The sequence below is a fragment of the Eubalaena glacialis genome, chromosome X, assembly GCF_028564815.1.
Source record: "Eubalaena glacialis isolate mEubGla1 chromosome X, mEubGla1.1.hap2.+ XY, whole genome shotgun sequence".
NCBI classification, from domain to species: Eukaryota; Metazoa; Chordata; class Mammalia; order Artiodactyla; family Balaenidae; genus Eubalaena; species Eubalaena glacialis.
In genome coordinates this window covers 123,062,471-123,089,538 of record NC_083736.1, presented here as the reverse complement: position 1 = coordinate 123,089,538, position 27,068 = coordinate 123,062,471, and the positions used below count along the sequence as shown (strand labels likewise).

The window sequence follows — 27,068 nt, the reverse complement described above, 5'->3', positions numbered from 1 at the left end:
GCACATTCCAGTATTTAATGAATTCTCATTCAGAACTTGTGTCACTCTCTGTCTCCCTCTGTGAAACATCTCCTTAATTTACTTCTCTGTGGTAAAGAGAGTGAAGGCCAGAGAGACTGAACTAGGTAAAGAGAGAACCAAAGAAAGTAAAATAGAAAACTATGCGCAGAGTCAGGGAGGGTCCCTGGAGGAGAGAGAGTCCCGGGGACTGCGAGAAAAAGAGACCATCTTAGAGAAAGAGGAACCTGAGAGAGAGAACACAGAGAAAGAAGAAGCAACAAAATGATACTGTAGACAGAGCGGGAGCCAGAGACAGGGCAGGAGAAGAGGCCAGAAGACAAGGAGAAAGGGCAAAAGAGAACCGACCCCAGAGAGCCAGCATGGGGGAGTCCCAGACAGAGCAGGGACCGTTCGACACTGTGAGGAGGCTGCGCGGAGAGAAAGAGAGAGAATGATTCAGTAGAGCAGGGAAAAGCCCAAACTCGGTGTTGCTGAGGTGGGGTGAGTGTGGGCAGGGCTACATGGGGGACAGGACAGGAGCTTGCACGTGAGCCACAGGTGCCGGAAGGAACCTGAAAGAGCACAGCGGGTCAGCACATCTGGAAACGGCAGGTTAGAATGCTTAGGAATCAGAGATGTTTTAATAATACAAGAATATTCTCTGTTTTTAGTCTTTATTATACTTTTTGGGTGTCTAAGTAATTTAGAACAACTTACTTTCTGTTAGAAAATATAATTTTAAAATATTGCCATTAGATAAGTTTTATTTTAAGAATTGCAGTTGCTTTGCTCCTCAGAGGATATGGGTGACTCTCTGTTTTCCTAGTATGTTTACCCTATTTGCCCTCAGAGAAACGGTGGGAACGTCGTAAGGATGCTGTTGCTATGAAACGATTGTTGTCAGGGAAGAATAGAAAACCTTCTGGCCCTGAGTTGATTTGCTTACCTGAGTGTAGTCCATGATGTGTTACAGCACAGGATGAGGAATAGCTGAGAAAAGAAAACTGCCTCTCATTTCCAGCAGTGGCCTTGTTTCGCCACAGTGTAGCATTTACATTTGTAGAGCTGTTATCCTGCCCAGTTCAAATTGAAGCTGAGGTCAAGACAAACACACCTCTTTTTAAAAATTTGATTAGTTAACACCAGAATTTCAGATGTTACAAATGTGGGTATAACAGATGATCTGGCATAGATTTCACATACGTGTATTAGTTGATTTGTTTTTCCTGCCTCATTCTGCAAAGAATTTAAGGTATATTTTAAAAAAGACATACCACAACCAGATGAGAAAATAAGTGGTTGAGGGAATCAAGCAGAGGGGGAAATTAAAGTAAGAAAATAATAAAACATAAGGTATGATTAGCATACACCAAAGTGTACCACTCAGTCTTTGTATAGTTGCTAGAATAGGCTACGCGTTTGGTTCTAAATTTCCTAATGATATAAGCAAAGATGGAAGCACAGTCAGTTCCTCGATTCATGTCCATAAGATTAAAACCTAGTTATTCGGGAGAACATGGATTGATACCCGAGATGTATTGAACTTTAACTTTTTACTTGAGATGTTTCCAGTTCTATTCTTTTATTAAAAAAAATTTGCCTGATTGAAAAATTTGGTGGTGGGGGTATTTTATAACCAACAGATCAAAATTATACTAACCAATATAATGCATATGTAAAAATTTGTTGGCATTTATTTTAAATAGGAGAGATTCAAAGCTGTCCTTCATCGTACACTGGAACGGAGCAGCCGTGTTGATCATCAAAAAAGATGGTCATGGGAAGGCTCTACAACAGTAAACTCTCAGAATAAAACTGGTAATTAATACAACTGCTAAACTTTAAGTTCATTCATTTTCACATGTAAATACTGGCTACTAGTATAAGGTTGCATTTACTACAAAAGGTTTTGAGCTTTGTATCCTAGGTGAAAACACTGCCATGTACTTACTCTTTGGCATGCGTTTAAATTTGTGTCATGTGAGATCGCCAAAGAACCAGGTGAAATTTTACAGTAATTTTATTTTATCCACTATATCCAAAATCTTACCATTTAAACTTGTAATCAGTGTAAAAATGAATAATAATTGATAAGCTTTACACAGCTTTATCCAGTGCATATTTTTAAAATAGTCCTGTTTAATATTGATATACTGTAAATTTTTCCTATGTGTGGACATAATTCTATACAGTTGCATAAAATGTAAGTTAAATTTATATAGTTTGTAAGGAATGACTGACAGTGAGCATTGTGTACCTAATTAATACACGTTTATGCTCCATAGAAGTACATCATGAACTCATTTTGTTTCAGCTAATGATGCTTTTTTAAATATGAGTACAGTAAATCTTATATCTTTTCTCAGCCAACAAACATTCTATATCTACTGAAAAGCTTGAACAGGGGACTTCTGGATTACATAAACAAATGTCATCTGCAAGTTCTCAAAATTCTATTGCCAAGAGTAAGTAGTTATTTCATGTATTCTACTGAGTTTCAAACCAATGAAATCAATTCTTTATATGTATTTCCACAGTACCACTTATTCTTTAGATTGTAGGACATTTAAATATTTCAGAAGAGCACCACCTTGTTTTACAGTAGAGATGGTCATTACTATCCTGTATTTTCATCAGTATAAATCCTTGTTTCTTGATTTGTGTACTAATCATATCAGATGGGTTTGTTGGGCTTAGGTACCCAACAAATATGAAACATCTTTTGACCAAAAGACATTGCCATTAGGTGGCACAGTAATTTATTTTAGAATTAATTCATATTCTATCTAACCTATAAATGAAATCACTTTTTCTAGGGACTAGACTAGTCATTCAATTTTCATTAAGTTTCATGAATACTACCTCATTTAAGTAAAATAATAGCATATATATAGCAGTGGACAGGTTGATCTGCTTCACATATATAGAAAGTTGACAGGCGAGTATAATTACCTTCCTAGTTGTATAGTTAAGACCCCAAGAAATTCGGTGACTTCCACTCCACCATACTTACTTATGGTTTATATTTTGGTCATTTGATAGATGGATCATGGTATTTAAATTGTACATTCCACTAGCAAGTCCATGTTTTCCCCCAAAGCAAATAAAGTGGTAACAGTGTTTAATGAGAGAAGTATTGCTAAGCTCCACTTTACAGCTCTTCCTAGAGGTAATGCAGTGTTCTTTAAAATAAAACAAAGTTATCTACTATGGATACTTCAAATACCTTTTGCTCCTAGTGTTTGCACTTTTAATTAGCGTTCCTTTTTTTCTTTTTTTTTCTTTTGGCCGCCCGGCTTTTGGGATCTTAGTTCCTCGACCAGGATTGAACCCATACCCTACGCAGTGAAAGCACGGAGTCCTAACCACTGGACAGCCAGGGAATTCCCTAGAGTTCCTTATTTTTAAAAAAATCTTTACCAGAGTGTGTGTCAGTGACCATTTCTGGCTTGTAGTACATGGTGCTTGTCATTGATAATTGAAATGGATTAGACAACCATACCCATCCGGAGAAAAAAACAGAAGTGATCTGGGCAGGAAAAAGACATGGCAGGCATATTCCACATCATTCCCTCAAACTTAGCCATAAGAAAAGAAGAAATACCACCTTTGTACCTTGTGAATTGAGACAAAGGCATAATTATAGTTTGAATTAAAAATGTTTCTTTTGTATTATTAGGTGCCTTGGCAGTTTTTTGAGCAATGCTGATTGCTCTAAAATTCCACTACAGCAAAAGATTCTGGACCTCATTTAAAGTATAATTAGTTAATTGTAGCAGTGGTTAACTTAGTAGGAAAGATTTCCATTTTTGTCTAAATATTATAGTTTTAATATGTTGAAAAGGATTTTTGTTTTGTTCGTCCTACGTTATTTGTACTTTTAGAACGCTTACAGTTTCCAACGATGAATTTGAGAGGTCTTTCATTGTTTGTGTCTTGGTGCATCTAATTTTCTCTTGTAATGGTCCAACAAAAGTTGATCCACTTTCCACCCTTACCCTCAATATGCTTTCCCAGAGCACTTTTATGTATAGCCCAGGTTCATTCATAGATTAATGTGGGAAGATTTTCTCTAGCACCTTGCTTGTCGTGTAATTAATTTATTATTCACAAACTCAATCCTTTAGAAAAATTAGGTAACATTCATTGCAATGTTATGTTTATATACTTTCATTTTAATTTATTTTGATTGTTTCATAAGCATTGGCCATGTTTTACTATCTAATTGCCTGGAGGAATTAGCAAAGATTTCTTGCACAGACATTTATTACATTTTTAATATAATGAGCAAACACTAGTGTGTTTTCATTAATATGTGTGCCTGCTGTATCAATGAGACATGTAAAGAGAAGGGACAGGTGATGACTTTCAAGGTAATAATTAGTTAAATTGCACTGAAGGAACAATTCCAAGTAACTTTTTAATATAAGAAGGTATGTGTGGAAGATACTTTATGAAAGAGTTTGCTTAAAGTTACAGTATATTGCACTCTGAAATGATGAATGCCGTTAAATTAATGATTCCAATAATTTTATTGAAAATAAAATCAATATTGTCAGTGGCTTACCTTTGTAAAATCCCTTCAAATTGAAATAAAACCTGTTCAATCCAGAGAGATGGACATTTCAAACTCAAATGAAGTTCATAATCTAACCTGTGATATTTTAAATAGCGTTGCTTTAAATCTTGACTGATTCAAACAGTCTGTTTTTCTTCTGCTCATTGCTGACTTACAATAACTGTTCACACTATTTTGTCATTTCTTGCAGTGTGATAATGAGGGATAGGTGATTTCATCACATGGTTGAATTGATTACACTTCTGTGGTTCATGCTGTGCAATTACATTATCAATTCAAGAATTTTCACAAGACGCTATATTGTCAATACGTACTTTAATTTATAGAGGTTCCCAAAAGAGAAGTTATTCTTTAAAGACTTTCATCAGTATCCTGAGCCATAATATTTCAAGTGAAATGGAAAAGTGTCTACACAAAAGCCATAATATTTCAAGCGAAGTGGAAAAGACACAAAAGTGTCTTTTCCCATATGACTGGTTTGGGTTGCTAAAATTGTGACATCTATACCAAATGTTAATGATCATTTTTATTTAAAAAATGCTAGTTAAGGGACTTTCCTGGCAGTCCAGTGGTTAGGACTCGGTGCTTTCATTGCCGTGGCCTGGGTTCAATCCCTGGTCAGGGAACTAAGATCCCCCAAGCCACGTGGCACAGCCAAAAAAAAAAAAAAATACAAGTTAAAACTAAACTATAAATTACTTTAGTAATAGATGTTATGGACTGTGTCCAAAATTAAATGTTGTATATTCCTAATTTGGGAACTTTGATGTTGTCAGTATCAGATTTTCCCGCTTAATTTTTACTGTTTCCTAAATAATTTTCTTTCACTTCGGATAACTTACTTAAAGAGTAAACTAGTTTTAAGTTTGGGCATGTAAAATTTCTACATAACACTTGAAATTTAAATAAGATAAAAAATGTTTGGAAACGGGTGGCTCACCCCTGAAATAATATATATAAACAGCTTGTAAAAGGTAATATTCTTTGCCCTTGATCTCCAGAAACAACAGAAAAGAGGAGAAGTTCATCTCTGAATAGAAGATGTAGCAAACTGCATTCATCTACAGAACAAGTGGAAGAAAAAACACCTGGTTAGTTATTTCTATGTACCAATCTTAAATGGTGGTTTAAAAGTGTTATATTTATGTCAACATTCAGCTGCCTGAAAAGCCATTCCAAAACATTGGAAGCCAAAATTTCCCTTCTTTAACTAAAAAATGTACTTTGGTGCCATGCTTATTTGGCTGAAGCCAGAAGAGTCTCTTTAAATGAAATATATAATTCTGCAGTGAAGCTGAGGAGCTAGATCACAGAATGTTGGTATAGACAGAGTTGTCCTGAAGCACTTGATTCCCTTCAAACGTTTCATCAATTCGCACATTGAAGTTCTAAATTATCGGCAACATTTTGAACTTCAAAGCTTTGCTTTGTTGCTTCACAGCATAATCCACATCTATCCTTTGGGCGTGTTTTCACTGCTGATGATTACACACAAGATTTCAAAATTATTACTGAAGTACTTCTTTATGTAAAGTTGTTTCTGACACCCCCCTAAGTTTTCCCTGTTAAACATGATTTTCCTTTTTTTCCATAACAAACTGTTCACTTACAGAAGACTCTCCATTTAATTGATTCAGGTCACATCCTGTTATAACAAATGTCATTGTCACAGGGATCTTTTTTTTTATATAAATTTATTTATTTTTATTTTTGGCTGTGTTGGGTCTTCATTGCTGTGCACAGGCTTTCTCTAGTTGCGGCGAGCAGGGGCTACTCTTCGTCGCGGTGTGTGGGCTTCTCGTTGCAGTGGCTTCTTTTGTTGCAGAGCATGGGCTCTAGGCGCACGGGCTTCAGTAGTTGTGGCTCAGGGGTTTAGTTGCTCCGCAGCGTGTGGGATCTTCCCGGACCAGGGCTCGAACCCGTGTCCCCTGCATTGGCAGGTGGATTCTTAACCACTGCGCCACCAGAGAAGTCCCCACAGGGATCTTTTTGAACATAAAAATTTATTGGAGCAAGCTATTTACAAGATTTACTTTTAACAGAATAATTCACTCAGTCTCTTGGAGCTATTGGCAATTGACTTGACCAATATGACTGTCAGTGACATACATCTGGAGGAATCTATGTCAGAGTTGTTTTGTCATGTACAACTTTTTTCTCCACGTGTGAGTTCCTCTGTAGAGACTCCATACATTGGGTATGGCTCTGCTAGATACATTACCTGGATTCCTGCTTTGGGGTTATTGTGGTATGCTGGGGCCTTTGCCCCTCTATTCAGGTATTCTCTTCCCTGACAGTGTAGTCCCATCAGGTGGCAGTTTTCAGTCCTGTTATATATGTGTGGCTCTCATTGCCTCTGCTTTTAGGCTGGGAAAGTTATCATTTGCAGCAGTTCACATTGCTCCTTCTTGCTTTGCATTTATTTGTGAGACCTCAAATCAAATCCTTTCTGTTTGTTCTCATCATTTAGTTTGTCAGCTATATACTAGTCTTTGGGAGAATAATTTAATCAGTCGCCTGTTGATCCCAACAAAAGCGTCAGTAGCCAGGAACAAAAGTACTGCTTCATTATTAATTTCTGGAAGCAGTACTCCAGGTAACAGGCATAGAGTAGAGTGCCTGAAAGTGTTAGTATTTGTGCTTAAAAAGTAGGTTGTATCACTTAATTTTTTACAGTAAGACATAAAAATAATTTGAATCAATACTTTGCAAATGAGTGATTATACCCAACATTTTATGTTGCATATTTATGATTTCTAGCAGGGTAGAATAGTTATCAGTGTAATTTATAGGATGAGATAGGGACCTTTGGTTGTTAAATTGTAAAACTGTGGGTTTCTTAACCTGTGCTTAAGTGTATCACAGTACTGTAAAAAGTACTGGATTTTAAAAATATAGAAAAACTTAAATAATATCAAGGGAGAAAGTGTCCTACTCCACCCTTCTTTTTTTCTTAAAATGTGGAAGAATAACACTGAGTGGCTCTTTAGCTTTTAATTAAGAACATAAAGATTGTTAGTAAAATAAAACAGATCTTCAGGGTTATGTGGATTTTCTCATTTATAGGTTACATATCATGTTAGACATGCCTCTAGGTAGTAAGTCCTTAGTAATGGAGAGCTCTAGTGCATTGTTCCCATCCTCTTTGTCTTTTTTTCTCCATTTTTTCCTTTCCAGAATATATCCCACCCGCTTTGCTTATTTTTATGTCAATATCCATATGATTAGTAAACCAAAGTGCTGTCATAGACTTTGTGGTAGTGCAGCTTTACTTCTCTTGGTTCAAATTCCCAACTTTGTTTATGCCTAGTTGTATGTGTGTCAGATTATTTTCTACCAGTCTCCCCTCGGTCTATTGTAAGGTATTCTAATTACTTTCATTTTATTTTAATATATTACTCCCATCAAAAACCTCAATATTTTGTCTTAAATTTCTGTAGCTATTAGAAATCTAGTTATTATACTTACTATATTTTCTGTAGCACAGTCAGTGTTAAATAAGTGACTGTTTAGGCACATACAAGTATGTAAGTAAAATGCTTTCTCTACCAAAAGTGAGGGATTAAAAAATAACCGAGTCTTATATTTACCAAGTCTTTACAAAGCCACCACCAAATACCTTCCTTAAAATGTTTACTTTAGGGAATTCCCTGGTGGTCCAGTGGTTAGGACTCCATGCTCTCACTGCCGAGGGCCCGGGTTCTATTCCTGGTCGGGGAACTAAGATCCCACAAGCCACGTGGTACGGCCAAAAAAAAAAAAAAAAAGCTCACTTTATTATAAAGCAATAAATATTTAGTGTAGAAAAATTTTAAATACAATTTTCTATTATTCCAATACCCACTGATAACTGAATATTTTTCTTTGCGTTTACATGTTTTTTTTTTTTAATTTTTTTTTTAGAAATTCACGTTCTTATTTATTGATTGATTTATTGATTGATTGATTGCTGTGTTGGGTCTTCGTTTCTGTGCGAGGGCTTTCTCCAGTTGTGGCAAGCGGGGACCACTCCTCATCGCGCTGCGCGGGCCTCTCACCATCGTGGCCTCTCTTGTTGCGGAGCACAGGCTCCAGACGCACAGGCTCAGTAGCTGTGGCTCACGGGCCCAGCCGCTCCGTGGCATGTGGGATCTTCCCAGACCAGGGCTCGAACCCGTGTCCCCTGCATTGGCAGGCAGATTCTCAACCACTGCGCCACCAGGGAAGCCCTTACATGTTTTTTAATAGAATGGGATCGTAACCTGCTTTTGTTTAAACTCAACATATACCATTTTCTATGTCCAAAAATTGTATATTATTACTCTTAATGACTGCCTTAGTATAGTCCAAATTTTGTGTTGAATAGGTTATATTTAAATATAATTATTAAATTATATTATTAAACAATGCTGTAGCAAGTAATCTCATACATACATTTTCATTTATTTATCTGATTTTTTCTTCAGAATATCCTAAGTGAAATTGCAAGAACAAAGAGTGGACTTTTTATTTTAAAAAAATATTTATTGATTGATTGATTTGGCTGCGTCGGGTCTTAGTTGCGGCATGCGGGATCTTCGTTGTGGTGCACAGGCTTCTCTCTGGTGTGCACGCGTGGGCTCAGTAGTTGCGGCACGCAGACTCTCTAGTTGTGGCGCGTGGGCTCTAGAGCGTGCAGGCTTAGGTGCCCCGCGGCATGTGGGGTCTTAGTTCCCCAACCAGGGATCGAACCCTTGTCTCCTGCATTGGAAGGCAGATTCTTAGCCACTGTACCACCAGGGAAGTCCCGAGTGTGTACTTTTTAGAATGGCTTTTGATACACTATTGCCAAAATGCTTCCCAGGGAGCATATACCAATCCATACTTCCACCAGCAGTGCATGAGGTTGCCTGGTTCCCAACATTGGTATTATCACTTTCCTCTATCTTAGCTGGTACCGGATATTATAATTTTTGTCCATTTGTTAGGCTAAAAATATTTAGATTGTTAAAGCTGGAAGAGACCTTGGAGATCCAGCCCATTCTGATTAATGTCTTATTACAATTTTTAGTATGGGTGAGAAAATGCTCCTTTTTATACTCTATTTTAAAACAATCATATATAGAATGCCTTATGTAATCACCTGTAATGGTAAGATCCCTGGCCTTGGTGACGTTGTTTAGATTACTTTTAAAAAACGTTGAGGGACTTCCCTGGTGGCGCAGTGGATAAGAATCCGCCTGCCAATGCAGGGGACACGGGTTCAAGCCCTGGTCCAGGAAGATCCCACATGCTGCAGAGCAACTAAGCCTGTGCACCACAGCTACTGAGTCTGCGTGCCACAATTACTGGAGCCCGCACACTTAGAGCCCATGCTCCGCAATGAGAAGCCCGCGCACCGCAACGAAGAGTAGCCCCCGCTCGCCACAACTAGAGAAAGCCCGCACGCGGCAACGAAGACCCAACGCAGCCAAAAATAAATAAATAAAAATTTAAAAAAAAAGCGTTGAAGGTCTTGTAATTTTCTATGAAAATCATTCTGAACTATAGTGTGATTAAAATAGAAATGGCTTATGGCAAACATCAGCTTTGGAGAAGCATCTTATTTTCATCTGGAGTGGACTGTTGTTTTCACAATGCCTCTCTTGGTGGTGGTGCTGCTTCTGAAGTACCAACTTTGTGATGCTTCTGTCCTGTGTCTGTGATCCATTTCAGTAAACATTTCTGTGTTGTGTGTAATCCCTGTCATTTCCTAACAAACGCAGTATCTTTTTGTTTTTATATTGTTACATGGTGCATTTCTGTCTTATCAAATTTCTAGCTGTGTGGAATTTCACTCTCTGTCCTCATTTACCTACAGGCATCCACAATATATTCCAATATGTAAACATGCCCCTGCTTAAGCATAGCAGTGATGAATTGAAGAGTACCATAGTGCCTCACAAGTCAACAGTGGTAATACCTCCCCAGGAGAAAGTAGACCCACCCTCCAAGACAAGCGTGGAAGCGGCCCCCAAGGTGAGTGTGGAAGTGCCCCCGGAGGTGAGTGTGGAAGCACCCCCCGAGGCAAGCTTGGATGTATCCCCCGAGGCGAGCATGGAAGCACCCCCCGAGGCAAGCTTGGAAGTATCCCCCGAGGCGAGCGTGGAAGCACCCCCCGAGGCAAGCTTGGAAGTATCCCCCGAGGTGAGCGTGGAAGCACCCCCCGAGGCGAGCGCAGGAACACCCCCCACGAGTGTGGAAACATCACCTGAGGCAAGCGAGGATCTGTCCTTTGAGGCGAGTGTGGATCCGTCCCCAGAGGTGAGCATGGACTCATCCCCAGAGGTGAGCGTGGACTCGTCCCCAGAGGTGAGCACGGAAGCGTCATCTGAGGCTAGTGTGGAAGCATCTCCTGAGGCGAGCGTGGAAGCATCCCCAGAGGAGAGCACAGAAGTGCCCTCTGAGGCAAGTATGGAGGCGCCCCCCGAGGCCTCCCCTGAGGTGACCATGGGAATGTCTTCCAAGGTGAAAATGAAAGACTCTCCACAGGTTCGACAAGTACCTTTCATTGAGAAATTTTCTATTAAAATCTGTATGTTTTGTTGTATAGATTATGATAGGTCAGATTTCACAACATAAGCAACTCCTTATTTATAGCGTTCTGTGATAAAATAAATTCACTTTAATAATTTAAAATTATATGATATTCGTTGTCGCAGAGTTTACCCCCCCAAAGCTGGAATATTAGTTAATTTTTAGTAGAAGAGACAAAATAAAGCAGTTTATATGAACTGTGTTTCTAAACTCTGAAGGAATGTTTTTGAGAACTATTGCAAACCTCAATTAGGATTTAAAAATAAAAGTAGGTTTTGAAGTAAAAGAATTCTTTTAAATTATTTCTATGACATGCTTGAATTGTGTAATATAAATTGTTAGTCTGGAAGAATGTATCTCTGTACCTAATTCTCATGCATGAAAGGAAAATTGGGAGTTTAAGGAGCTATAATTATATTTTATTCAGAATATTTTTCTCTTGAAAAGCCAGCTGCAAAATGTAATGCTAGTAATTTCTTATCTGATTGTATTGATCTGTTCAGAAATCAGAAACGGACAAACAGGCCTCAAACCCGATTACGAAGAAGCGCCTACCACCATCGCAGATACCGTGTTATAGATGGTCATCTTCTCCTACAAGCAGGTGGTGTCCTCCATCTCCCATCAGTGCTAGGTAAGTAGCTTATTTGCCACTGTTCCTGATACGTATTTTACCAGGATAAACTTCACATCAGTGTTTCATAAATAATGTAGTATGCATGGTAATGTAAATATAAAGGGAAAAGCCTTTAAAAATGGATTTACCTTTGTCTGTTATAAAATATCATTATATCATAAAGTCAAGACATTATAGTTTATGAAATGGTACACTAAAAATCATCACATATGTATTACAAAACCATACCAGACTTCCACCATTAACTATTACTTTTTCCCAGCAGGCAAATCCAAAAGAATTGCCCCCCGTCACCTTCACCCGTCACGTCAAAACAGTCGACACAGTTTTCTTTTTCCTGTAGAGCAATTCCTATGCAGTGTACCGTATTTGCACAAGATGCATTAGGTACTATTGGAATGAAAAGTGAAGCCATCTCTAACACCATTAACAGCTCTGAGGCCGCAAGCCAAAAGGATATGATCTGTGAAGGTGAGTTCCTTCACTAAGAAGTTCATTTCAGCAACACAGAAAATCTTTAAGGTAGTTTGGGAACTGTCAACGTCATTTTATTCCCCAGTTCAGAGAACTTTAGGAAGCGAGCTTTCTTTTAAATAAAGAGAATTTCACCAGTCACGCTGGCACACTGCTTTTTTTTTCTTGCTGGAACTTCTTACCCCCATTTTTGGAACTGATATTGGAAGTATGGATGGGTTGGATGAGCGCCATGGTCTAGGTGGTCCCTGCATTTCCTTCCAGCTCTGATAGTGGATGGCCCTAAGGTATTTTCCATCCTTGGAGAGAGCACTCCAGCCATTTGTGGCTGAGCAGGTTTCCTTCAGGAGCTGTAGGGCAGTTTCCATACATAGACCATACATGTGTCAGGTCAGTATGTGGGTTCCAAAAAGTATCATATTGGTATTTTGCCATTCTTTTTTTAATTGAAGTACAGTTGATTTACAATGTTGTGTTAGTTTCTGGTATACAGCAAAGTGAATCAGCTATGTATGTATTCTTTTTCATATTCTTTTTCATTATAGGTTATTGCAAGATATTGAATGTAGTTTCCAGTGCTATACAGTAGGACCTTATTGTTTATCTATTTTATATATAGTAGTTCATATCTGCTAATCCCAAACTCCTAATTTATCCCTCCCCCTGCTCCTTTCCCCTTTAGTAACCATAAGTTTGTTTTCTATGTCTGTGAGTCTGTTTCTGTTTTGTTTTGTTTTGTTTTTTAATTTTAATTGAAATACAGTTGACTTACAATGTTGTGTTAGTTTCAGGTGTACAGCAAAGTGATTCAGTTATACATACATATATATAAATATACACATTCTTTTTTTAACACTCTCTTCCATTATAGGTTATTACGAGATATTGAGTATAGTTCCCTGTGCTATACAGTAGGTCCTTGTTGGTTTTCTGTTTTATATTTAGTAGTGTGTATATTTTAATCCCAAACTCCTAATTTATCCCTCCCCGCCCCTCCCCTTTGGTAACCGTAAGATTGTTTTCTATGTCTGTGAGTCTATTTCTGTATTGTAAATAAGTTCATTTGTATCATTTTTTTAGATTCCACATATAAGCGATATTGTATGTTATTTGTCTTTCTCTGTCTAGCTTACTTCACTTAGTATGATAATGTCTTGGCCCTAATAATGTTGCTGCAGATGGCATTATTTCGTTCTTTTTTATGGCTGAGTAATATTCCATTGTATATATGTACCACATCTTCTTTATCCACTCCTCTGTCGATGGACATTTGGTTTGCTTCCATGTCTTGGCTAATGTAAATAATGCTGCTGTGAACAATGGGGTGCATGTATCTTTTCGAATTAATGGTTTTCTCCAGATATATGCCCAGGAGTGGGATTGCAGGCTCATATGGTAGCTCTATTTTTAGTTTTTTAAGGAACCTCCATACTATTCTCCATAGAGGCTCTACCAATTTACATTCCCACTAGCAGTGTAGGAGGGTTCCTTTTTCTCCACACCCTCTCCAGCACTGATTGTTTGTAGACTTTTTGATGATGGCCATTCTGACTGGTGTGAGGTGATACCTCATTGTAGTTTTTAAAGTTTAATTTTTTAATTTATTTATGGCTGTGTTGGGTCTTCGTTTCTGTGCGAGGGCTTTCTCTAGTTGTGGCAAGTGGGGTCCACTCTTCATCGCGGTGCGTGGGCCTCTCATTATCGCGGCCTCTCCTGTTGCGGAGCACAGGCTCCAGACGCGCAGGCTCAGTAATTGTGGCTCACGGGCCTAGTTGCTCCACGGCATGTGGGATCTTCCCAGACCAGGGCTCGAACCCGTGTCCCCTGCACTGGCAGGCAGACTCTCAACCACTGTGCCACCAGGGAAGCCCCCTCATTGTAGTTTTGATTTGCATTTCTCTGATAATTTGTGGTGTTGAGCATCTTTTCGTGTGCCTTTTGGTCATCTACATGGCTTCTTTAGAGAAATGTCTATTTAGTTCTTCTGTCCATTTTTTGATTGGGCTTTTGGTTTTTTGTTACTGAGTTGTATGAGCTATTTATATATTTTGGAAATTAAGCCCTTGTAGGTCACATTATTTGCAAATATTTTCTCCCAGTCCATAGGTTGTCTTTTTGTTTTGCTTATGGTTTCCTTTGCTGTGCAAAAGCTTATAAGTTTGATTAGGTCCCATTTGTTTATTTTTGCTTTTATTCCTATTGCCTTGGGAGACTGACCTAAGAAAACATTGCTACTATTTATGACAGAGAATGTTTTGCCTATGTTCTCTTCTAGGAGTTTTATGGTGTCCTGTTTTATATTTTAGTAGTCTTTAAGCTATTTTGAGTTTATTTTTGTGTATGGTGTGAGGGAGTTTTCTGACTTCATTGACTTACATGTGGCTGTCCAGCTTTCCAAACACCACTTACAGAAGAGACCGTGTCTTCTCTGTTGTATATTCTTGCCTCCTTTGTCAAAGATTAATTGAGCATAGATATGTGGGTTTATTTCTGGGCTCTCTATTCTGTTCCATTGATCCATATGTCTGTTTTTGTGCCCGTACCACACTGTTTTGATTACTGTAGCTTTGTAGTATTGTCTGGTCTAGGAGGGTTATGCCTCCAGCTTTGTTCTTTTTCCTCAGGATTGCTTTGGATATTCTGAGTCTTTTATGTATGGTTTCATAAAAATTTTAGGATTATTTGTTCTGGTTCTGTGAAAAATGTCATGGGTAATTTGATAGGGATCACATTAAATCTGTAGATTGCTTTGGGTAGTGTGGCCATTTTAACAATATTAATTCTTCCAATCCAAGAGCATGGGATATCTTTCCATTTCTTTAAATCATCTTCAGTTTCCTTTATCAATGTTTTATAGTTCTCAGCGTATAACTCTTTTATCTCCTTAGTCAGGTTTACTCCTAAGTGTTTTATTGTTTTTGATGCAATTTTAAAAGGGATTTTTTTCCCCTTTCTGATACTTCATTGTTAGTGTAAGGAAATGCAACAGATTTCTGTATGTTAATCTTGTATCTTGCTACTTTGCTGAATTTCTTTATCAGTTCTAGTAGTTTCTGTGTGGAGTCTTGTGTGGGTTTCCTATATATAATATGTCAACTACATATAATGACAATTTTCCTCTTTGCTTCCAATTTGGATACCTTTTATTTCTTTTTCTTCTCTGATTGCTATGGCTAGGACTTCCAATACTGTTGTTGAATAGAAGTGGTGAGAGTGGGCATCCTTGTCTTATTCCAGATTTTAGCAGGAAGGCTTTTAACTTTTCACCTTTGAGTATTAGATTGGCTGTAGGTTTGTCAAAGCTTTTATTATGTTGAGATATGTTCCCTCTATACCAACTTTGGTAAGAGTTTATCATGAAGAGATGCTGAATTTTATCAGAAGGCTTTTCTGCATCTATTGAGATGATCGTGTGGTTTTTGTCATTGCTTTTGTTGTTGTGGTGTATCACATGGATTGCTTTGCGTTTGTTGAACCATCCCTGTGACCCTGTGATGAATCCAACTTGATCGTGGTGTATGATCTTTTTCGTGTGTTGTTGGATTCGGTTTGCTAACATTTTTTTGAGAATTTTTGCATCTATATTCATCAAAGATATTGGCCTGTAATTTTCTTTTTTGGTATTAAATGCATTCTTAATATCCATTGACATTACTTAATTTTAAATACACTCGTGAATTTTGCTTTTTGAAGGAATTCCACTGTGAATTCTTTGTAACAGAAACGATCTTTTTATTACAAATTATTTATTCCTGATTTTTTTAAATCCTCATTTTTGTATGTAGTTTATTTAAAACAAATTCGTCATGCTTAAAACAAATTCGTCACATGAACTAAAATGTTATGCCTCCATGTGGTCACCTTATTTTACTGATAGTCTTGGTTTCTTTGGTTATCTACAGTTAGCCACTTTATGATCAACCAAATATGTTAACATACGATTATCAACAGTGAGCTAAACAGTATTTATTTAGTAAAGATGATGCACAGTGTGCGCTGGATATATTTTTGTTTAATCGCGTAATTAAGATTTGTACACTTCAGGGAATTCCCTGGCGGTCCAGTGGTTAAGGACTTGACGCTTATACTGCCAGGGCCCAGGTTTGATCCCTGGTCAGGGAACTAAGATCCTGCAAGCTGCATGGCATGACAAAATAACTTAAAAAATAAAAGATCTGTACACTTCATTTGGACCGAGCATAAGCTTGTCTTCCTCTATATTCAGTATATCTTAAGTTTTTTCCCATAGAGGCAATTCAGTCAGGTATCTCAAAACAACTAAACCAAAGCAGGAGTACATTATTTCATTTTGGAACAGGTAGTTGTTAAAAATCAACAATATGCTACTTCTTTTGTTGGGGGGTGGGGGTGAGAGGGGGCGGGAGTTGGGCTTTTGAACAAAAGCTGTTACATAAATCACTTATAGTTTATTTATACATTTTAGACCACGGACATACTGTTTGGTTTTTTTAACATCACAGGTTGTTTTGTACCTCTTTGTTGGACTTAGAGGCAGTAAGTTCCCTAAACTTAACTGTTTTACATGTTAATTTAAATTAGAGTCCGGTAATAAAAGCACACCAGGGCCTATGAATGCCGAGGAGGCAACAAAAATTTTGGCAGAGAAACGACGTCTTGCTCGTGAACAAAAAGAAAAAGAGGAAGAAAGACTACAAAAAGAGATGGAACAAAGGTTGGCACAAAATCATCCTTTCTATACTGTAAATCTTGGCTGGGCCCTGAATTCTGAAAGTCAGACTTTATCCTCAAGTTAGATGTATTATAAATTCTCAAATAGTAACTGACTTTTTCTTCAGTGTGAATCAGAAATGACTTGTCGCCTTCTAAACAAATGTGGGGAGCATTTCAAGCAGACAGGACGCTGGTGTGTAGATGAGTGTATGGTCCTTTTTAGTCTCTATGTGTCATGTGCCGTCAGGTGTGCTGTAAAGATGCATAGAGACCTGAACTCATGTCAGGGGCCTGGATCTCAGTGGGAGCACCTGAGTGATCACACAAGACTCTTTCTGTTGCCATTCACTGGCACCAGCCCCTTTCTTTATTTCAAAAGTCCTTTATAACTTTAGAATTTGTAAACCTGTTTAAGAATAAGTTGCATACATCATGACCCTTTCCTGCTAAATACTTCTGTGTATACTTCCTAAGAACAAAAGCATTCTCTGACATAACCAGAGTATAATAACTAATATCAGGAAATTTATTATTTTATTTTCTAATTCAGAGTCAGCAGTTCAATTTGCCATTTGTCCCAGTGACATTCTTTATACAGTTTTTTTTAGTTCAGAATTCAATCCTTAGACGGTTCATAAATAATATATACACACACGTAGAGTTAGTAACTGGTAAAGCAACTTTGCTTGAAACTTTTTTGTAAGTTTGAAAATAAAAAGTTACCAAAAAAAGAAAAAATTTGTAAACCTGGAAGGGATACTTCTTGTGTTTTACTGGGTTTCCAATGACTTGTGGGCTGCCATTGTCATGTACAGTTGTGTGCATTCTACCTCAATCTAAAGGTTTCTTGATCTTCGATCTCAAGGCCCATTTGATTTGGGGCCTTCTAATGTAAACCTCTGTCCACTGCCTGCAAAGAATAACTACAGTCCTGACTTTGTTTTTAAGTATTAAGTGTTTTTGAATCACAGTCACATGCTTTCTATATACCTTATATGGGTTTGGGAGAAAGGAGGAGGAGACATTATGAATAGAAAAAAACACCCCTATAACTTGAAGAATATTATTCATTGCTTCATGTAAACAGAGCTAGTTTAACATTTTAAAAGCCCTGAATACCAGTCATTGTAGACTGGGCTTTTCTCCTCTGAGCACCACCAGACCCTCCTCTAAATTCCGTCTGTCACACCCCCATGTGAGACTGGGTATGAGCATACGTCTAAAACAGTTAAGAAGGAGTGATTTTATATATGTGTGTGTGTGTGTGTGTGTGTGTGTGTGTGTGTGCGTGCGCATTTGTGTTTTAAGACGCAAAGTAGCCCACTACTTGATAGAAATCTTTTTCTACTCCCAAGGGCTAGTTTTCCCCATTTAAAAAATATGAAATTATGCAAATCCTGTGTAGTAACAACACAGAAAAAGTGGTGAATCTGGTGTAAATAGAAATTGTATTACTGTACACAAGCAGCTTTACTATAAAAATGCACATAATAAGAGTTATTTAAATATTCTGTGTCATCAGGAAAATGAAAGACATAGCAAAGAAAGCAGATGAAGGCCAACAAGAGGAGTTCTCAAAATTTGGAGATGGGCAACCACCAAAGGAGATAAAGAAGAAGAAAGGAAGTCAAGAACAAGAAGACCAAAAAGTAGAACTCCAGGTTTGCCGGCTCCCCACTTGATCAAGGGATGAGAACCAGATTCTAAAATTCAGTAGAAACCCAAAGCAAAAGTCTATTTCTCCAAGACAGAAAACAAGCAGATGCTGCATGCTCTGGTTGCATTCACATTACAGTCTCGCTATTACCAGTGTCGCTGTGAGTTGTTCTCAGCCACCCTTGGCCGAATCCCAGAATGTTTTCCAAGTGAAACAAAAGCAGAAAGCAGCAAATTACAGATGAGCAGTCCTTTAGTTTGTCTCCATAAATAATATTACAGCTTGGTTTCGGGAAATCCAGATCGCTCACAGAGATTAAACGTCCTGTGTGAGTTTTCCCAGCCCTGCATTCTGTGGTGACACTTAACACCTGCGCCACAACAGATACGATACAAATTATGAATGCCTCATCAGATTCACCGATGAGAATGTCACCCATGTAAATTTAAATCACCAGGTAAATAAACCCCCAAACTGAGCTCAGACTATACTCAGTTTAAATTATTGTTGTAGCCTAATTTATATTCCAGTTTTAGTGTATCATTTATCAAAATCAATTAATATGTTACATAAATGATTGTATGCATTTGCATTCCTCGAGAAAGTACCTTTAGGAATCCTCTTGCTGCTTTTGAGAAATATAAGACTTGGCTTCTGATGCCTGTGTCAGTGGAAGACTACACAATCACATACATACTTGAAACGATCGTGGTCTGACAACCCTGAGGTCCTGAAGGGGATTAACATGGCTTGTAAATCCTTGTGATAATAGTTAGGCTAGTTTTGTATATTTTTGCTAATGCTTTGAAAACTGATGATCCATGAATGTTATATATGTGGGTACTCTCAATCAAAAGGTTACATTATTTTATTCTGGATAACATCTTACTGTTTCACTGATGTCACTCAGATATATTGAGATTAAATGACATTTTTATACAAATTTTCTAGAAAAGTGACGCCAAAATAAAAGCTCAGGAGGAGGCTGACAAACGCAAGAAGGAGCACGAGAGAATTATGTTACAGAATTTGCAGGAGAGATTAGAAAGAAAAAAGGTACTCCTTCTCTCTGTTTGGGGGGTTTGATTCTTTGTTTAAAACAATGTTGGGCACACGATATCAAAACATGTTTTTGAAAATGACAAGTAAGTGATATGCTAGCCTTGGTTGTTTTCCCTCTGTACTCTCTTATCCAAGGATCTGATCCCTTCTCCCTAGAATGATCTCCTCTTATTGATCATACCTCTCCCTCATGGACCGCTGATGACCATTACAGGGATATCTCTATACAGCAAATCTCTGGGAACAAAGCTCCTTTGAACAGAGTCACTCAGGTCATGGTAGGGGTTGGTGGAAGTTAGAGTTTTTTCTAAACTGGGCTGGAAATTGCAGCAACTGAGTGGGAAGAAGCAGAAGGTGAAGGCTTCCCTGAGAGGCCAAGGTGCAGGCTGTTTGTAAGGTAGGACCTCACTTTGTGCAACCCACGTGGCTTGTCTGGGAGCAAGGAAGGCCCTGGACCAGGCCAAGGTACTTCACGGCGTCTCTGTCAGGAGATCAGTCACCCTGAGGAGGCCAGAGAGCTGCAGCTCTCCTCGCCTTCAGGAAAGAAGGGAGCTCTTATCCCTCCTGCCTGTGCTCCTTCTAGTAACAAAACCTCTGACGGGGTCGCATTGTTGGGGTGCATTCTTTTCATTAACTCGGCTTCACTCGTGGTCTGTGCAGACTAAAATCATGTTCACAAGTTCTAATTGGTTTGCAATAACATGTGCTTAGTCTAAGTAATAAACTTCCATGTCGGCAAAATCAGGAGTGAGAAGTCATTTGGATTTCTGTGTTAGGATAACAAGTACACCTGTCACTGCTCAGGGTGTTTTCTAGATGATCATGAAACTGGGCTTGAAGGAAGGCACCCAGCTGCCGGCCCAGGGTCTTGCGTTGGTTATATCTGTGGCATTGGAGTAATCACTGATATTGTCCGCTTCTGGAACATGGAAATAATAAACTACTTCAGGACCAGTGTTTTGTTTTTAATCTGTTTTCATGTTTGAATTTTTATTTTCCTTTAAATAGAGAATTGAGGAAATTATGAAGCGGACAAGAAGGCCAGATTCAAATACCTCAAAGGTAGTCTGTGTGCTCCTACCAGCAGTGTATAAGAATTCCTGTTGCTTCACATTCTTGCCGACTTTTTAATTTTTGCCAATCTCTGGTGGTAATGAAATAACATATCACATTGACATTTCCCTGCTTATTAAAAAGGTTGAGCATGTTTTCATACCTTTAGTTAGCTTTCATGTTTTTTCTTGTGTGGAACGCTTGTTTAGGTCTTTTGCCCAAAACTTTCTGGCTGACTTGTCTTTTCCTTACTCATTGGTAGTTCTTTAAATGTTCTAGAAACTTCTCCTTTCTTGCTTGTATGTGTTGCAGATATCTTCTCCCAGTTTGTGGCTTGTCTTTTCTTCTTGCTGTCTGCTGCTACATAGAAGTTCTTGATTTTCACATCGCTGAATTTATCAATATTTTTGGATGACTAATGGAGTCGGGTGCCTTATTGGCCATTTAGAGATTCGCTTTGGTGAAGAGCCTTTTCAAGTCCTTTGCCCCTGTTTCCATTCGGTCACCTGCCTTTTTCCTATTGATCTGTAGGAGATTTTACCTGCTCTGCTTCTGAGCCCTTTGGACAGTTGTATTGCAGTTATTAGCCCCCGTGCAGTAGTTTGCCTCACACTCTCATAATGTCTTTTGATAAACAGAAGCTTATTTTAATGAACTGAAATTTAGCAGTTTCTTTCCTTTATGGTTAGTGCTTTCAGGGTATATCTCATAAGTATTTGTTTACCGCCACCCTTCCCTCCCCGGCCCCAGTGTCCTGTCTTTTGATGGTTTGCGTGCATCTAAGGTCTTTTTCCCCCAGATTCTGTGTTCTTTACCCTCTGAGCTACAAAACTGATATTTTGCCTATTTACAGTTGCCCAGTTGTGGTCACTCATATCATGAAAATTTAGAAGAGAAATGTCATTCCTGAAAAGTGCTGCGAGTCGCCATCTCAAGGATCATTTAGCCCATTGGCCTGAGACGCCCTGCCTCAAGCAGCAGCCAAGAACTTTCTTAGCCAAGGCCCCACCTTGGCAGAGCCCCCATGCCAGCCCAATGCTGTTGCCCCTTGGCTCCCACTCAGGGAAGTCTTTCATTCTTGAGTGGCTTTCCCTAGCTGCAAGACACGGGCCACCTGTCCTGTCCTCTGTAGATTCTGTGGGCCAAAGAGGTTAGATTTTTTTTTTTTTTTACCTTTTAACTGAAATGACAAAAATTAGCCATCAGTCCAGGTGTGAAATCTGTCTTTTTAAAAAAAATTTATTTTATTTATTTTTATTTTTGGCTGCATTGGGTCTTTGTTGCTGCACGTGGGCTCTAGTTGCAGCGAGCGGGGGCTACTCTTCGTTGCGGTGTGTGGGCTTCTCATTGTGGTGGCTCCTCTTGTTGTGGAGCACGGGCTTTAGGTGCGCAGGCTTCAGTAGTTGTGGCATGTGGGCTCAGTAGTTGTGGCTCACAGGCTGTAGAGCGCAGGCTCAGTAGTTGTGGCGCACGGGCTTACTTGCTCCGCGGCATGTGGAATCTTCCGGGCCAGGGCTTGAACCCGTGTCCCCTGCATTAGCAGGTGGATTCTTAACCACTGCGCCACCAGAGAAGCCCTGAAATCTGTCTTCTTTGAAATAACTAAGTCAGGATGATTGAATATTAGATGTAATCATGACTTTCGTTTTTCATGGTAGGCTACAGAAACATTCAGCAACGATGCATATGAGGAGGACGAGGCAGACGATGAGGACGAGTCAGAAAGTGACAGTGATTCCTTTGATGACATGCATCCATCAGGTTTGCTTGCCTTCTGAGTTCTGTTAGTCACTGTTCAGAAGCTGGACTGTCTAGGCTCATCCAAAGGTTTCTCTACTTCTGAGCTGTGTGGATTTGAGCAAGTTACTCAACCTCTCTGTGTTCAGTTTTCCCGTCTGAAAAAGGGGAAGCCAATGTTGTTCTCTCCCTAGGGTGGGCCTGAGATTGCAGTGAGATCATGTAGTGCTAATAGTGCCTGAGGCATAGCAAACTCTCAATAAATATTAGCTGCTGCTGCAGCTGTTACTGTGTTTCAGGTTGTGCTGAGAGACTGTAAATGGCAGCTCTTTCTCAGCTCAGTGTGAGGCTTACTAGCATCTCGCAGTTCAGGACCTTGTGGCGCATTCATGACTGACCATAGGTAGAATGCCACTCCCCGCCTCACTGAGAGAAAATGAGAGTCATGTCGTGATATGAGTGCCCCTAAGGTGTATTGTTGAATCTCGTTCATTCCCTGGTGAGTAGGAACCACTTGATGGCCACAGTAATGGCATTTGAGAAAACACGATTCGTTCACCCTTTATGGCGTAGCGGGTATCGAACACACAAGTCGGGCGCTCTGCTAGCTACTGGGGCCTCGAGGAACCACAGCCAGTGGGGAGCCAGGCATGAACAGACCGTGGTGCTGCCACAAGCTGGTCGCACTTAAAAGCACTTTGGCCAGAATGCCATGAGAACGGAGCAGTAGGGGCAGCTGAGCTGTAGGCTCCACCTCAGGGCGCTGGGAAAGGTTGAAGTCGGAGGGGAGACGAAAATAAGAGGGTCATCAGGAGGAGGGGCAAGAAGCATGGTGCCATCCTGCCCTCTGGCCGTCATTCTTTGCTGGCAAAGGAGAGAGGGCAAGTTCCTTAAAGGTGGCGCTTTGTGCTTTGAGGGCCGGCTGGGCTTGTGCCCTGGGCAGTAGCCCAGGCCATGGCTCCGGGAAGTGCTGCCATGAGACAGCTCCTGCCTTCAGGCAGGCTCCCTCCCGAGCCGGCAGGCACTTTGCTTGTCTTGTTGTTGAAACTCCAGTTTTAATCTTGTTGCTCTTTTTTTTCTTTTCCTCTAGCTTTTATAAATGGCACGGAGTCATCCACAAAACCAAAAACACATTTTAAAAACGTGAAGAACACTCGCAAGCTGGTGTTTTTAGATGCGACTTCTAGCTACATCCGTAAAGAGACAAAAACACTTTTAAATTGTGACATGAAAACCTTCAGACAAAAAAGAGTGAAAGACCCTTTGAATCAGACAAAGAGTACCAGGTGAGTCCCTAGGTGAGTTCATCAGAATACACTTGGAAGGGTTATGATTGGCATTCTTAGAATGATGCATGAGGTTATTGACTGAGCTCTTAGTTTGTACCAAACACTGTGTCAAGCACTCGACTTATAGAAACAAACTAATCCCCACAGCAGCCTTGCCTAGTGAGGATGAGCATCCCTATTTTTACAGGTGAGGAAACTCGGGCGTGCAGAGATTATGGGCCTTATTTGCCCAGCATCCCACTGTTCAAGGGCAGAGCCCAAATTCAAACCCAGATACATCTGACTCCAAACTGTGCTTTTATTCATGCTGGTTAGTGTTGTCTCATACAGTCAGGGAAGGGGACATTGATTGAGTGACTGCAGTATACCAGGCATTTTAACTATTTTAATTCTCACTGCAACTCTGAGTTTGATATTAAAGTCCTCACTGTACATATGGGAAACTGAGGGTCAGAGGTTAGGTTAGAAGAACAGGACCAGATTCCTGGAAAGGAAGGCTCCTTGGGCGATGGCCTGAAAAGACATTAACCTGCAAGGCCTGTGGAAACAATCTGCTAAGAGACTCAGTGATGGCGTGGAAAGAGCACTGGAGCTGGTAAACCCACATTTAGTCCTCACTCTGCCTTACTGGCCGTGTCCTGGATGTGCCTGAAGTAGGGACGGCGTCCCCGGAGCCCTGCGTGCTTAGCTGCTCCTCGTCCCCCTCAGCGTTCCCGTGGAACCCTAGGACCTGGGAGGACACAATTTGGAAACCAGTGTGTTCTGTGATCTCCAGGGTCCCTTCCATCCAGCCTTCCCATTCTGTGATTCTGGAAGTTTATTTATGTCCAAGGCATTTCTTAGAATTAAATAATAAAGCTTCTTTCAGGCAAAGCCTTGGTTTGGGGATAATCCGGATTATAACCAAAATATCTCTTTCCAGATCCTCCACCAAAAGAACAGCCAATCGAGCAGCCAAAACCGGAAAGGCAGAAACCAGCAACACCGTGGGACCTTCCAAGAGCTTACATTCAGAGGCACAGGATTGGGTCTGTGACAAGATTATTGACATCACAAGCGAGATAGAACCACCTAAGTCCAGTATCCCTCCTGATAGCCGAAAACACCATCTGAAAGGTCCCATGACATCCTGCCTAAGTCACCAGCCGCCTATAGACAACAAGAAAACGAGCAAATCTGTTTCTGCTCGATCAGGTAAGGCCTCATCCCATCTTCACTTCATTTGAAAGGTAGTTGACCTTGAACCCTCCTGTGTTTCCAGCTGTTCCAGGGTCGTCTTGGTGAGGGAGAAGACAGTGGTTGGTCTAAAACTAGGTTGATGTCGAAGAGCCCTCCATTAAGTTAGTTTTGAGAGGGTAAATGACTTGATTCTAATTTTTATGTCCTGCATTTCCTGCCAGATATACAAAGTAGGGTTCATTTCAAACCCCAGACCCCTCAGGTTCCTCTGCGCTTCTGATCCACTGGCTGCTCTACAGCACACAGATAATCATTTAGGGCAGAGGGTTAGTGAGTTTTTTGGAATTAGTCTCTCAACTTGTGTTTCCAAAACCAAAAGGCCTGTGTTTTTCTTTCCTTGAGAAGCTGTCTTTGAAATTGAGAGGCAGCTTGGGCCCACTTGGGGGTTGGGGAACGTTTATAAGAGCACCAGTGTGTCAGCCACTCCGGGGGCGCTACTGAGGGTCCCAGGCCCACCTCAGAGGGGAGCCAGCGCCCACTTGGTGTGGAACCAGCATCTTCTCTACTAACCTTCTTTCTTTTCTTTTTCCCTCTGGTCAGATATGTAAACCTCATCCAGCCTGGAAGAGAATCCATTCTCCACTCTGGATTTTGACCTCCAGGCACATCTCTCAAAATTTCTCCACCTCCTACTTGAACCTGGCAAAGAAAATGACTCTCCAAAAAAAAAAAAAAAAAAAAAAAGGGAAACATCAAAACGTCATCTTAACTTATCTCAGAAGATGCTCATATCATCTTGACTCTTGCCCACAAGCAAGGGTTCTGAGTAAAGAGTCGTTTTGTTTTCCTGTAAAAACCTTCATGTCTCTCGTTCTTGTGTTTTCCTACCAACACGTTTGAGTGTGTATCAAGGGTGTCTTTATAAAATGCTAACTTTTGAGTTTCTAAGAGAATCTCTACCAGAGGAATAGTTTTTTCTCAGTATATATTTGAAATCTTAAAATCACGTTTACTCCATTTAACAATTACTTTAATTTACCAATAAAAACTCACATTTGATCTTGTAGAGAACATGATGGCTTATTTGAGGGCCTCAAGATTCCTCACAAGAGCTTTGTTTGGATTGTTCTTAATATACAAATACAGAAGGTTGCAAAATATTAAATCACATTTTACCGCTATGTACGTATATTTCTAACTCTGCCGTAGTCTGCCAGCCCCGTACACAGGCACTGATACCCCCAAATACTGGGAGTCCTAGAAGGTGTGATCTTTAGCATCTTCCCTGCTTTTGTCAGTGTTTCATTTGGAAGTACATACTGCAGTTTATCTATAAAAACATGTTATTATTTTTATTGTGTACATAAGGCAGTATTTGGCTGTTGTCTGATGGGGTATGTTGAATTCCTCTAAATGTTTACTGTGTATAATCTTTTTCTGCTTGTGCTCTCCAGGCCTGCCCTTCAGTATACACTCAGGCTTGAGATGTGGAATCAAAATTTGCTTGCCTTTCTCTAGCGGCTGGCTGCGAGTGAGTACAGGAGCAGTGTTATTCTTCGGCCCCCTTGATAGGCACAGAGACATACACAATGTACACGCACACATGTGTACACGCACACACGTGTACACAGGATATATGTTTCCTGAAATCCATTGAATCCTGCTTAAACCATTGACTAAAACTTGAATTCAAATTAGTGGTCCTAATGCTATTGAGTTCTCTGGTGAATCACAAATAGTTTGAAGCAGGCCTGTGTTCCTTTGTAGCCACCAGTCTTCAATTAGTAAAAGGAAGTAGTTATTCTTTCTGATTCCCTAGTTCTTTGCTATTCAGAGTACTGTATCTTTGTTATAGAATAGAGCTTGGTGCCTTAGATTTAAAAACTTTTTATACACTAGCTCTTTTATAAAAAAGGCAGAGACAGTCATCTTAACAGATGTGATTCTGATATTTTTCTGTACAGATTTCACATGTTGAAACACTGTTACGCCTTCATATAAATGTGTGTGCTCTATGCAATAAACTTTGCAGGTAAAGCAAGTTTTCTTCTTATTTTAATAATAAAAAATGTACTGGTGGTGGTATAAAGGTGACACCAGTTGTTAACCAAGCTATGAACACAGGCAACCGGTATGTTCGATAAGTAATCAAATCCTCTGATAAGTAATCAAATC

General features: G+C 39.7%; 1 protein-coding gene across 4 annotated transcripts in view; it reads left to right on the top strand.

Annotated features, from left to right (window-relative positions):
* Positions 1-26,769, top strand: part of MAP7D3 (MAP7 domain containing 3) — a 35,738-nt gene extending 8,969 nt beyond the window's left edge. Inside the window, exons 5-18 of one of the 4 annotated variants that reach the window (XM_061177812.1) lie at positions 1,707-1,818; positions 2,367-2,465; positions 5,581-5,670; positions 10,398-11,068; positions 11,617-11,747; positions 12,094-12,221; positions 16,785-16,917; positions 18,439-18,577; positions 19,525-19,629; positions 20,644-20,697; positions 22,347-22,449; positions 23,516-23,711; positions 24,637-24,908; positions 25,494-26,769. In XM_061177812.1, the coding sequence (XP_061033795.1) occupies positions 1,707-1,818; positions 2,367-2,465; positions 5,581-5,670; positions 10,398-11,068; positions 11,617-11,747; positions 12,094-12,221; positions 16,785-16,917; positions 18,439-18,577; positions 19,525-19,629; positions 20,644-20,697; positions 22,347-22,449; positions 23,516-23,711; positions 24,637-24,908; positions 25,494-25,501 (2,241 nt within the window). In that variant the 3' untranslated portion in view covers positions 25,502-26,769. Of the gene's footprint in view, positions 1-1,706; positions 1,819-2,366; positions 2,466-5,580; positions 5,671-10,397; positions 11,069-11,616; positions 11,748-12,012; positions 12,222-16,784; positions 16,918-18,438; positions 18,578-19,524; positions 19,630-20,643; positions 20,698-22,346; positions 22,450-23,515; positions 23,712-24,636; positions 24,909-25,493 lie in introns of all 4 variants that reach the window. The other 3 variants (XM_061177810.1, XM_061177809.1, XM_061177811.1) reach the window with 3 other exon arrangements.
* The last annotated feature ends 299 nt before the right edge of the window (positions 26,770-27,068 follow it).